The sequence below is a fragment of the Ascaphus truei genome, chromosome 2 (genome assembly GCF_040206685.1).
Source record: "Ascaphus truei isolate aAscTru1 chromosome 2, aAscTru1.hap1, whole genome shotgun sequence".
Lineage (NCBI taxonomy): Eukaryota > Metazoa > Chordata > Amphibia > Anura > Ascaphidae > Ascaphus > Ascaphus truei.
In genome coordinates this window covers 117,767,033-117,781,404 of record NC_134484.1, presented here as the reverse complement: position 1 = coordinate 117,781,404, position 14,372 = coordinate 117,767,033, and the positions used below count along the sequence as shown (strand labels likewise).

General features: G+C 40.7%; 1 protein-coding gene across 2 annotated transcripts in view; it reads left to right on the top strand.

Annotated features, from left to right (window-relative positions):
- SNTG1 (syntrophin gamma 1) overlaps window positions 1-14,372 on the top strand; it is a 918,236-nt gene that overhangs the window by 580,512 nt on the left and 323,352 nt on the right. For both annotated transcript variants that reach the window (XM_075584465.1, XM_075584466.1), the window contains one exon: window positions 11,222-11,356. In XM_075584465.1, the coding sequence (XP_075440580.1) occupies window positions 11,222-11,356 (135 nt within the window). The remainder of the gene's footprint in view (window positions 1-11,221; window positions 11,357-14,372) is intronic.

The window sequence follows — 14,372 nt, the reverse complement described above, 5'->3', positions numbered from 1 at the left end:
AATCTGAGGCTACTTGCTTCAGCTTGTCCCTCTTATACTTGATCAGGCCTTCCCTATAGGCATCAACAGTCACTTGTAATTTGTCCACCCAACTGGTGTCCTCATCAGAGGCTAAGGTCTACTCATGTTTAGTTTCAATGACTGTAATCTCACTCTTGATCTTAGTGAGCTCCTTGGTAGCTTGCTCTATGACTTGAATCATTAAATCAAATGAACACTTATTAAGAATACAGATCCACCGTTTACAAAAGTCAGGGTTACTGCGACCAATTGTAGGCTGATTTTTTATTCTGAAGCCCCTGGGTAATTTTTTCTCGCGATGGTAATACGAGGTTTTGTGCTTTAAATATGGGGTTTGCAGGCACCCTCCTTACTCCAAGATGAAGCGCCTGTGTGCGTGAAACATGTAGAGGAGGAGGCTGTGCTGCAGCCTGCTGTGTCCACTGTGTGTATCCAATAAAGCTTTGATGTTCAATTTTGGATTGTGACGTTATTGGGCTGTTTTGCTGTTGCTCTGGATGCACCTCTCCCTTCCACATGACCTCTCTGCCGGATGCACGCTGTAGGACTCACTGCTGAGGAACTATTGGACCCAGGATGGATGAGCTGACAGGGGTAAGATTGCTGTTTTGCCCCTGAGCCACAACTTTTATAGTGGTCTTTATTTATCCTCTCATTTTCCTACCAGCCCTACACAACCAGTGCTTCATTCAACTTTAGCCTAGGAGCGCATGACAGTTACATATCTCTGGCCAAAGTACCAGTGCTACAAGGTGCAATGTTGTTGGTAACAATGGATGTCACAAGTCTTTATACAAATATAGAACACACGGAAGGCTTGGAGGATGTGGCGGCACAATTACAGAGACAACAAGACCGGTCTGGACCAAATTCGAGGATAAGTTATATCTCCAGTTGATGGGTACAGCTATGTGGTCTAATATGGCCCCTGTTCATGCACCAATATGAACAGACGCACATCCTCAATGACGCACCTCTGACACAACATATTGTTGAATACATGCGCTACATTGATGACGTCTTCCTTCTGTGGGACGGTACTGAGGAAGAGCAGCTGTCATTTGTGGACTACTTGAACCAAATCGCATCCATTATTCGGTTTACATTAACCTATAGTTCAAGTAAGGTTATTTTTCTGGACACGGAAGTCTATATAGCCGAAGGAGTACTCCTGAGGAGAATACATCAGAAGGACACTGATAAGAACTCTCTTATCCTGGCTACCAGCCATCATCCAATACCTCTCAAGAAAGGATTACCTTACTCACAGTTCTTGAGAGTGTGCCGGATTACTAGTGACAGTAAGGAACGTGATCAAGCACTTTTGAAAATGCATAAATGCTTTATGGAGAGGGGATATGATCGAAAGGACCTTGATGCATCACTTGTGAAAGCCAAGGATGTTCCTAGGGACCAGCTCCTGTTGCCCTCTTCAAATACACAGAAGCAGGACAGGTTTCATGTCACCAGTACGTATAGTACTGCATCAGGGATGATCAAGACGTCGATACAGCAACATTGGAATATATTGGCCAATGATGCTACTATAGGCAAGAACTTTGTGCGTCCTCCACTATTTTGTTATAGAAGAGGGCGGAATATAGGCGACTCATTAACCCGAGCAGATCCGGTGGAGAAATACGGTAAACCCACCAGTTGGCTGAGTAGGCAACCAGGACTATTCAAATGTCATGGGTGTACCAACTGCCAATATTTCATACTTGGCAAGCAGTATACACACCCTCACAGCGGTAAAACACGCCAAATCCGGGACTATATGAACTGTGAAAGTAGATTTGTTATCTACTTTATCCGTTGCCCGTGTGGACTATACTATGTCGGGAAAACGACGCGAATGCTAAAAGAGCGCATCTGTCTCCATAGATCAGCCATTAGGAAGGCCCTGGCTGACAACACAGGATTGGAAGACCACAAATTACAACTGGTTGCGAGGCACTTTAAAAACTTTAAGTACAGTTTCGCAACCTTGCGGTGTATGCCTATTCTGCAAGCTCATACCTCCACTCGTGGCGGTGACAGAGGGAAACTGCTCCTAAAATTGTGAAATGAAGCTCATTTATGAATTAGACACTATGGCACCCAGAGGGTTAAATGAGGACTACAAATTGGGGTTATTTTTGTAATAGTAGCAGTGTTATAGCTGGGAGATATTTATAGGAGTTCATGTTGGGGATCCCACTGATATTTCCCTTTCTGTCTAGCTTGCATTCCCTGCTTTCTCACCCCTACTGGCTTTATTCTGCCTTCCCATTTGTCCCTCTTTTCTTTTCTTTTTCTTTTGTTCTTTTTCCCTTGATCTGATTTAATTTTTTCTCTCCTTCCCCTCTAGCTTAACAATAGTCATTGTGGTTTATGGTAGCTTACTATAGTGATGTTAGAATTAGGATTGTGTTAGCAGTAGTTATTTAATGTATTCCATGCACTTGGAATATGCTTTTTAACCTTCAATGTGTTTTTAACTTTGCACTCTCATGTACTGTATGTTTCAGGGCTTGTAATGAGTGGTGAGGTGACGTCATTGTATTCGCACAGTTCTGTGCTCCTGCTCTCTGCTGCAGTCTGCTTCTGCCCATGGTTAAAGACGTTCTGGTATACGTCGCCATGGCAACGGGGGACGCCGTAAAAGGCTGGTGTGCTGACTGGCTCCGCCCGCAAATGCGCATGCGTGGTTTGTAAGGCATCTGACAGCCGGATGTAAACAGAAGAGCAGTGAGGCCAGGCTGATGCGCAGAGATGATGGGCTCCCATGCGTCTACAACACTCCCGATTTTAATTATAAACAGCTGGTTTAATTGCGCACACAGGTTGGTGATGGGTATATATGTCTTCCTTGGGCAGTGTTCTCCAGCACGCCCCAGAGGAAGGTCCTGTACGTCGGACTTACCTGTTTTATGTTTCCAATACAGTTTTTTTGCATCATATATTGAGTGCTGTTCTTGTCTCCTGGTGGGACACCTGGTTCACTATTGATTTCTATTGAATAATAATAGAAGCCTTGGAAGTGCCTGTTGTCTCTCTGTCTCTCTCTCTCTCTGTCTCTCTCTCTCTCTCTGTCTCTCTCTCTCTCTCTCTGTCTCTCTCTCTCTCTCTGTCTCTCTCTCTGTCTCTGTCTCTGTCTCTGTCTCTGTCTCTCTCTCTCTCTCTCTGTCTCTCTCTCTGTCTCTCTCTCTGTCTCTCTCTCTGTCTCTCTCTCTGTCTCTCTCTCTGTCTCTCTCTCTGTCTCTCTCTCTGTCTCTCTCTCTCTCTGTCTCTCTCTCTCTCGGTCTCTCTCTCTCTCTGTCTCTCTCTCTCTCTGTCTCTCTCTCTCTCTGTCTCTCTCTCTCTCTGTCTCTCTCTCTCTCTGTCTCTCTCTCTCTGTCTCTCTCTCTCTCTGTCTCTCTCTCTCTCTCTCTGTCTCTCTCTCTCTCTCTGTCTCTCTCTCTCTCTGTCTCTCTCTCTCTCTGTCTCTCTCTCTCTCTCTCTGTCTCTCTCTCTCTCTGTCTCTCTCTCTCTCTGTCTCTCTCTCTCTCTGTCTCTCTCTCTCTCTGTCTCTCTCTCTCTCTCTCTCTATATATATATATATAAAAGGAGTTTTTACACACACACAAACACATAAACATATACATATATATTAGAAAAGAAGAAAAGAAAAAGCGCCCGATCCTTGTGTAAAATCAGATAAAAAGGTTTAATTTGCCATGCAACGACAATTGCCAACTCACACTTTTTCAATGAATTCAAAGCATATTATGGGACTAGCCCATGCACCAGGTCGACGTCACGCTGTCACAAATAAATGTAGAAGGGTTATCAAAACCATCCTGTCGTACAAATAACACTTCTCCATACAGACACACTACATTACAATGAATTTCCTTTAATAATCCTAACTGATCTTACAATCTAAATCATCAAATGACAAAGAAAAACCTCACATTCCAATCAATACATTGCATTTACATTATATAAATGATGCATATAATCTATGCACCATATACATTCTGCAAATGAATGTTAACAATATCATTGCAAGCAAAATACAAACACTTCCAAACAAGTCAACTATTTTAACCAATCAAGTAAACAGAAATCAATTAGCAATCATTATTTACATCCCTAAACAATTGACAGTCCATCCCGAACAATGAAGCAATTAACTAATTCACGCCTCGAGCAGAACAATTCAGCATGTGAAAAAATATACAAACTTTAAGACCAAGGCTAGCCCTGACCTTCCTCAAACACAAAATACAATATCAACAATTACATCTATCTAATTTTAAAATACTTTAAACACAATAAAGCATAGCTGCATAGTCAAATTAATTTAAAACACATAAATCAAGCTTTTAAAACAACATCATTTCTTACCCTGTATGTATATATCTCTCTAGACATATATACATACATACATACAGTGGCAAGAAATGATATACCACAAAAAAAAAAAAAATACACATGTTAAAAAAGCTTTTAAAAAAATTAATAAGTTAAATAAAATATATTTCTTTAGTTCACTTACCATTACTTGCCCCCACCGACTCCTTTTGCGCAGCTTACTCACGAACCAATCCATGAACAGGAACCCATAAAATAATAAACCATACAAAAAAATAAACATTAATCTAAAAATCCAAATCAATCCATGGGTCTTCTACTTGTAATCCATCTTTATCTTCATCTGTATTCTTCTTTCTTCAATCTTCTTCCGGGCGGGGCGGGGTCTTCTTTCCATCTGTGGCCACGCCCTGGTCTTCTTTCTTGTCCGGAGGTCCTTCCTCCGCGGCGTCTGGCTTCAAAATGAGACGACATAGACTTTTAAAGGCCAATGACGTCACATTTTTCGTCATGGTTCCCACGGTCCTGATTGGGCCGTGAAAACCATGTGTTTTGGCCGATAAAAATAAAAATGATGACGTCACTTAAAGGCAATGAAAGCACAGCCAATCAGAATGGCTTTGCTTCAATTGCCTTTAAGATGACGTCATGAAAAGACACATGGCCGCCCTCTCATGGTATGGTAGCCAATCAGAGCGTGGGAACTCCATCCCTACTCTGATTGGCTCTAGTATACCAAGTGACAGAGGCTTGGGGGGAAAAAGGATGTGACGTAATTGAAAGCTTGTCACATGGTACTAGAGCCAATCAGAGCGTGGGAACTCCATCCCTACTCTGATTGGCTGTAGTACGTCACATCCTTTTCCCCCCCAAGTCTCTGTCACATGGTATACAAGAGCCAATGTATTTTGTGGACAAGACAAGGATGTTGCTGGCGACGGACACTTCGTATTGATGAGATCATTAGCACTTTATTTAGTTGAATATGCTAGTTAATGTTTTTAATGATGGGCAATTAATCTATAATCCATATCTGGATAATAGTTATTTTGCACATTATTGTACTGTAGGTGTTGGGGGGGGGGTGTATGTATTGAATGTATAGGCCAGGTTAATTTTTTTTACATTCAGGGTTTGTTCCGTGGTTCCGCGTGGGACCTCTGGAGACTACCTCGGGTATCTCACGGGTACCAGGCTGGTGGTTCCACGGGTGACACATGCGGGGATGAAGCTGTGTGGTCCCACTTCTGTGGGGGCACCGCCGACCCGTAGTCTGCGGGGATGAAGCTATGTGGTCCCACTTCTGTGGGGGCACCGCCGACCCGTAGGTGCATGAATGATGATGTGTGGTCCCACTTCTGTGGGGGCACCGCGGACCCGTAGTGAGCACCCGTGAGTTCCCCAGACCCCCGTGGGAACCACCCGAGGCCCCACAGACACCTGTGGGTCTGACCCGGGGCTCCCAGACATCATTGGGCCTACTGTGGGGACCCAATTGTGGCCCACGGTGTCCCAAGGAGACCACCTGGGGGCCATGGTGCTGGCGGGATCCACCAGCAGGCCTGCAGAACCTGTTTGAAAAGGGCTGCTGGTACCCTGTAGGTCTGTCCAGATGCCCCGCCAGCCCACCGGGGACTCGCGTGGGGCTGCGTTATGAACCGTGTTTGTAAAATAATAAATCATGTATTTATGGGGGGGCACAGGGGGTGGGTAATGCATTTAATAAATAGAATGATGTTTATTGTGGGTCACTGTTGTTTTTATTGTGGGTACTGGGGGTGGGGGGGGGGGGTGTTTCCCCAACGGTATGTGGGTAGGCCTCCCTTGTGGGTACTGGGTGAGGGTGGTTAGGCCTCATGGGGGGGGGGTTAGTGTGGAAGGGTATGTAGGCATCCCGAGTGGTGGGTGAGGGTGGGTTAACCCCTTAATGACTGTAGCGGTTAATAACCGCTATGGTGATTAAGGGGTTAGGGGACATTACTTTGGATGTTTTAATTTTTGTGTCTGTTTTGCAGAAGCGGAGGGGCCATGGCCAGGATGGGGGGGGGTAACGGTATGTGGGTAGGGGGTGAGGGTGGTTAGACCTCACAGTATGCACATCAGGTCTCCCCCCCCTCCCCACATTTACATACACTGCACTCACAGCAATACAGGCAGGGAGAATTAACAGAAACATTAAGGGGAGGGGGCTTTATACAGAACACAGTCAAGGAGGTGGGGTTATAACCCACTCCCCCTCCCCACATTTACATAAACTGCACTCACAGCAACACAGGCAGAGAGATTTAACAGAAACATTAGGGGGGAGGGGGCTTTAAACAGATTACACTCAAGGCAGGGAGTTACAGGGGATGTACTGTACTGTATGTTGTTTATTGCAATGCTTCAATGTGTGTACAGTATAATGTTTTTTACAATTAGATAGATGTAATCCTTGGTATTGTAAGGGTTAGCTTTGGTTTTAAATTGTGTTTTCTGGTTGGTACTTATATATTGATTTTTGTTTACTTGATTGGTTAAAATAGTTGACTTGTTTGGAGTTATCTGTATTTTGCTTGCAATGATATTGTTCCCATTCATTTGCAGAATGTATATGGTGCATAGATTTTATGCATCATAAATACAATGTAAATGCAATGTATTGATTGGAATGTGAGGTTTTTCATTGTCATTTGATGATTTAGATTGTAAGATCAGTTAGGATTATTAAAGGAAATTCATTGTAATGTAGTGTGTCTGTATGGAGAAGTGTTATTTGTAGGACAGTATGGTTTTGATAACCCTTCTACATTTATTTGTATATTGGTTCATCATGTGTGTGTATATACTGTGTATATATATATATATATTTACAGTATATATATACAGTATATATATATATATATATATATATACAGTATACTGTATATATGTATAGAGATTGTTATTATATATATATACTGTATATATACAATATATATATATATATATATATATATATATATATATATATATATATATACTGTATATATATATATATATATACATATATATTTATTTATCTGCATGTATTTATTTATTTAGATTTATTTATTAATTGTTGGGCTGCTGTGCGTGAATTTTTTTTATTGTGGGTATCGGGGGTGGGTGAAGGGGGTGTTTGGCCCTTGGTGTGAGTTTAGGACTTGCGGGGGGGTTGCGGGTGCACTTAACCCCTTCACGACCGTAGCAGTTAATACCGCTACGGTCGTGAAGGGGTTAAGTGCACCCGCTACCCCCCCGCAAGCCGTAAACAACCACCGTTGGGGCTAATACTCCCTTCACCCACCCCCACTACCCCCAATAAAAAAAATTCACACACAGCAGCAGCACAATTAATAAATAAATCTAAATAAATAAATGAATATATATAAATACATTTAAAATACATTTTTATTCATAGTGTAGATGTGCAGGGGGTCTCCGGAGCTGAACCGCTTTGGTTTTAGGTCTGGGGACCACCTGCTCCCCGAGATACAGGCCCCTTTAGGGGGTGCCGGTATCCCTCTGCTTTGTTTACAGTCCGCAGTCACGTGATCGGGACCTTTAAATGCTGAGGGATACCGGCACCTCATAAAGGGGGCTGTATCTCGGGGAGCAGGGGGTCCCCAGACCTGAAACCAATGTGGTTCCGCTCCGGAGACCCCCTGCACTTCTACACTATGAATAAAAATGTATTTTAAATGTATTTATTTATATTCATTTATTTAGATTTATTTATTTATTTTATGGGCGGCTGCTGTGTGTGAGTTTTTTTTATTCTGGGTAGCGGGAGAGGGTGAAGGGGGTATTAGCCCCAACGATGGTTGTTTAGGGCTTGCGGGGGGGTAGCGGGAGGGGGTAACCCCTTCATGACCGTAGCGGTATTAACTGCTGCGGCCGGGAAGGGGTTAAGTGCAGCCGCAACCCCCCCGCAAGTCCTAAACTCACACCAAGGGCCAAATACCCCCTTCACCCACCCCCGATACCCACAATAAAGCTGGCACGGTGGGTTAACCCCTTCATTGCCTTAGCGGCTATCAGCTATGGTAATGAAGCAGCATTTCTGTATTTTAATAATATTGTGCAGGAGCAGGGGGTCCCCATAGCATTAATTTCTGGCTCAGGGAACCCCCTGCTCACTGTACAATATTATTAAAATACAGAAATGATGCTTCGTTACCATAGCACATAGCCGCTAAGGTAAGGAACGAGTGTTTATTTATATATGTGTTTTATTTATACTGTACATGTGCAGAGGGTCTCCGGAGCAGAAACGTTTTTGTTTTAAGTCCGGGGACCCCCTGCTTCCCGAGATACAGGCCCCTTTAGGGGGTGCCGGTATCCCTCTGCTTTGTTTACATGTCGCGGTCACGTGATCGGGACCTTTAAATGCAGAGGGATACCGGCACCTCATAAAGGGGGCTGTATCTCGGGGAGCAGGGGAACCCCGGACCTGAAACCAACGTGGTTCAGCTCCGGAGACCCCCTGCACATCTACACTATGAATAAAAATATATTTTAAATAATTTTTAATGTGCCGATGTTTGCGCAGAGAGAGCAGCGGTTCTCTCTCTGCTGCAAACACATCTCGCCCCCGCCGGCCTACAGTATCATTGATGTGCATATACAGTACTGTATGTGTACAGTACTGTATGTTAGGGGTTATAGGGGTTGTTGTTATACAGTATATATATATACACTGCATTACAATTCATGAATTTATGCCATCTGGCGGACACGCGAAGCATTGCAGCCTAGTAAATCCTGAACCATTATCAATTAACACATCAACCATGCGTCAGCCGGGCATGCGCCTGGCTGGGAAGGCAAAAGGAGCCCGGCATGCTCCGGGTGAACAGTGTGGCATTCCAGGAACATGCCAGGTACAAGGCGGTGATTAGTAAGAATAAAAGCTGCCGCAGCAGTATACAGTTCAGTGGTGGGTACCTCTAGGCATAAATCTCCCAAACAGCTAATACCTAGATTATTCATGTGGGTTATTACAGGCATTTCCGGACTTTAATGATTTAACATTGAATATTCAATAGTGGTCATAGTGTGACTGAGCACCATTTCACTTTTTCACTTTTCAACTGCACAGTTAGTTCAATGCTACAGCTGCTGCCCTTAATAACCCTGTTGTATATGACACTAATATCCCCTTCATCACAAGGGCCCTTAGACTGATCGTTCTTAAGGATATATTTTAGGATATATTTTTGGAGGTGTGACTCATTTAAATATTCTTTATATAGCTATTAGCATATCTCTGAGGGTACCTCAAGTGCGTTCCTTTTTCAGCACAAGCATTTCTTCCTAATGTATCCTCTTACACAACGCGCCGCCGCAACCACCAGTACAACTGTACCACTACTACCACCACCACCACCACCACCACCACCACACAAAAGCCCTATCTCAGTTTTTGGAGAGAACTTACAATTCCCATCTCGCCTGCTTTGACGTGGCGAGAAAGAAATGTGAGTTGTTAGAAGCGAATTAGCCTTTTGCACTTTTTGAAGCTACTAGAATACAGCTGCTGTAGTTTTCAAAAAATGCTACTTTGGTCATTCCGCACGGATTTGCACAGCCAGAATGAAATCGCTTCTAAAAAAGCCCTTTTCGCACAGTTTGGACATGTGAGAAGGGCTTACAGAATAACAAAGCATGCAACATTGCTTTTAAAGTGCACTTTAGAAGCGGTTTGTCATAATTCGGAGCTACTAGAATAAGCCCCATAATCTAAGATGAGAAAGGTGAAGTTCCTTGTCAAGGTTATCCAGAGTGCCATCATACTTATAGTTCATACTGATTACAACTGCAGCAAAATCTGGCACGTTGTTCTGGAGAAAGTCCAGCGTAGTAGCTGTTAATATGCACGCCAGGAAACAACTGCTATCTGGTAAAGATATGCTCTTTGGGCAACATACAGTAATATTTAGCATAATTGATAAAGTGGCCTTTGATTATTTATTAAATAAACACTACTTTGCAAATGTAATGAAAAAACAACACTGGTGAAAATGTGCAATGCATCTGTCATGCTCAAATGCATATGTGAAGAATGAACACTGTTACAATGTACAGAAATATGAGTTGTGACACATGTTTTGTCTTTTACCAAAAATCTTATTGTAAGATCTTTGACATATTTTCTTTGCTTCTCTATTATCAAGCACATATTATGAACAGTTTCAGTGTGATAGAAACATCAATTATTAAATGTCATTCTTTTGCAATCTGCTTTTCCTATTTCCCCATGTCTCATTTTTAGTTATAAAACCCTTCTGTAGTTACCTATGTTAGAGAAAAAGAAATGAAAATAAAAATGTGCATTTAATACAGCCCTCCTTATTACTGCAACATACTGTAATAAGTAGTGCAGCTCTATTTCCTCATTCATGCTGTATACTGTATGTGCCCCTGGCAAATACGTTTTAATGTAATATTCCCAACTGATTGTCTTCAATGCTTCATGCTGTTTATGGCAACATTTTAAAAGCTATTAAACATATCTTAAACAATTCATAGCTAGGGGGTACTGCAGAACCCTCCAGCAGTAAAGAGGTTTATAATGTTGACATCCTAAAGATTCTATTTCATCTATAATATGTGGGTTTTCTTCCAAACATAATTACAAGTTCATTATATTGTACTGTGGTATACTGTTATTTTTAAAGCAAAATACTGAAGTATTCATATTCTCAATTAAGAAAGTGCCCCAACTTATTTTAGCTTAGCTTGATTATAGCAAACAATCCTTCTTTCAAATGTAATTTTTTTTTTTATATATTTTATATTTGTGGAATGTATTAAGCAAATTAGTTAACGTATGTAAGCCATTTTTCTCTTTTTCTTGAAGGCAAAGACAGGAATTTGTTTGCTGCAGGATGGTAGTCAAGATCCTTTCAAAGTACGACTCCACGTAGCCAAAGATATATTGATGATCCAGGAGCAGGATGTGATCTGTGCGTCTGGTGAGCCTTTTTATTCTGGTGTAAGTACTATTAACTACTGTATTCTTAAAACAATTAATTTTCTTACATTTACATTTTTCTCACACTACAGTACTATTTGTCACCACGGTTACATTTTTAATGAAAAAGGGCCCACTTAGGGCTTCAAACAATGTTCTTTTTCTGCAATTAATTCCTAAATAATACAGTAGGAAATGCACCACTAAATCATTAGTACATTTACTTTGTGTACAACACCTTCATACATATTTTACTGTTTCTAAAATTAGACGTTTCTGTCATTGTGCATGTTAGATGCCAACGTTAAAATAATGTGACTATGTATGATTTTCATAAAGTATGGAAAGAAAGTCTTTGGTTAGCTCAAAAGTACTTTCGCTATATACTTTATAAATTACCTTTTATGCTAATAAGCCGTGTTAGTCCAGTTGCGATAGTGCAGAGTAAATAAGTACTTCAGTATTAGGTGATACATTTTTTATTTGGACTAACAATTGATATTGTAAGACAAGCTTCTTCTTTCTTCCTCAGATCAAGCAATTTTATTTTACAAACTGCAGTATGAATTGGATTGCTATTTGTATATAAAATTAATTTCAAATTAGATATTACTCACACATGATTCATGGATTCTTTCTTTAGTTAGTTCTAAGTTCTAAATAAATCATCAAACACAATAATTTTTTCCACCCCCAACCACTCCTCTCCCTCCACATTATTGTAGTTGTTGTTTAACGAGATGTGATCTCCAGACCCTGCATTTGGGTATATTGTACAGCTGCTACAAATTTTGCCAAATATATCTTTATTGACATATTCAAATTGACAATTGTCTATTGTATATATTTGCGTGCTGGGGCCCTTTTGTGTATATACTGTATATGAAAATCTCATTTGTTTCAACGGGAATGCTTGTCCTTGATAAATTTTACGAAATGTGTTTGCCCCAGTTTAGACGTTGATAAATGGCCCTTATATCTAAAACTGTATTTGAATCACTTCATGGATTGTAATTTATGGATCTCATTATTATTATTAGTCAATATACAGTACATTAGGTTACAGGCATACTGTACTGTACGCCAAAATATTCAAACAACAAATGTAGTCTTTGGCAATATTTTATATACCATACAGTTTGTTCATTCTCTGAAAAGGGTGATAATTACTCAATGATATTATTGTAGCTTTACAATGTACTGCAAAATGTATTCACTTTAAATGTGCACCAAACACTATTTTTTCTTTTAGCATTGGTAAATATTACAAAATGAGGCATATTTCCACTACTCCCGCTTCTTTAATATTTAATCTCCAAATCAGCACAGATCACTTTCTAATATAGTGCCTGCTTGTTTTTTTTATTATTAATATGCAAACATGCTGTAGGCCTGTCTATAAAGCCTGCTTATATATATTAATTTATTCTAAAATGTGAAGGGGCAATCGTTCAAGATGAGCATAGATGCTGTTTTGAAGAGTGCCCTTGATACTAATTTAATGGATGTCTTGGAAAATCATATAAAGATTTTCTATGTGTAGCATTTCCCGTTAAACCCTGTAAGCTCAGACAAATCATATACTGTAGTTAAACACGTATCCGTTTTTCTCTCATACAGTAAGTGAGGGTCATTTAGTTAAATTGTTTGGTCACAGCATTGTAAGCTTGCAGATCATGTCAAAGTGTGCCCTCTTTCCTGCAAGTCCTAATACTATCACTGCAAATGTTCTATTTACCTCTCTAATAGAGAAAGAAGCCTTAATGGACTGGTCATTCACATTTGCATCTCAATATTTGCTATTTACAGGTGGGCAGGGTGAGCTTGGAAACAGGGAGGAGGGATCACAGACCTTCAAACAATTGTTTAACAATTAAAGTCTACCAATTGTATATACCTTTGGCAAATATGCATAAGGTGCATAAAAACTTACTTTTTTTCACCAGGTTGTCCAATTGTAGAAGGTAATGATTCTCTGTTTAAGACTTTAGCATCTTTTGTCGACACCTATTTACAACCAATAATGTAAATAATAGTTACGTGATACTACAGGTTTTTTGGAAAAATTACATAACATGCAGGGTCTATCACATGAGGACCTCTTGTGGACAGTATACGTGTATAGTCTATATGCACCCATTTTTTAAATGGGGAGGGACACTTGGCGGTGGATAAATTAGTAAATCTTGTACATACAGACATGGCTATGAGAGGGTTTGTCCTGGACCTCGAGGATTGTTTTGACAAATAATGTTTTTAGGTTTTAAAAACAATTTCATTTGCAGATTCAGGGAACAGCAATGCGGGCGAATATATCCTTCATGTATGCATAAATTTTTATGCTTTGGATGGTCCAATATGACCCCGAAATTTGCATAAGCTGTTTCAACCCCTGAGATTCAAGAAGTTTGAACAGCACAAGCATTTTAGCTGAATTACTATTCAGAACCAAAGCTCTGTCATTGGTGTGATGGAATTTTGTTCATCTTTTAAAATGCTTCCCAAACGGTGGTGCTGCTGTTGCATTGGGGTGCATATCTGGCTGTTTGTACTAATAGGAGCAGAAGCACTGACATCATGGTGTCTGGTTAGCAAACTGCTGCTTTGCAGGCTAGCACTAGCAATCACAGAAGCATCATCATCCCTGCTATTGATCATCATTCCAGTTACACAGAATTCATCTAAATAAAAATCATCATCAAATTCATTACCACCATGAGACAATAGTGATAGTGTTGGTGGTGTGTGTCTGCAGTGCTGACAGTGAGCTATTGTCTCTATCTCCACCTGTGACATTACACTGTGTTGTCTGACTGCAAACCTTGTTTGTTTTACCCTGACTATGTAAGGTTGTCTGCTACATTTTATGGTGGTGATGTGTTATGTGAACTCTTAATGCAGAGGTGTTGAGATGAATGCCTGGTCCAACCCTTTTCACAACTCTTCGACATAAGATACATGTAGCTGTAATCGAATCCTTTGAAAGTTGTAAGTGTATTTTATTTTTTAGGACTGCTTGATATGCTGTGATAATTCC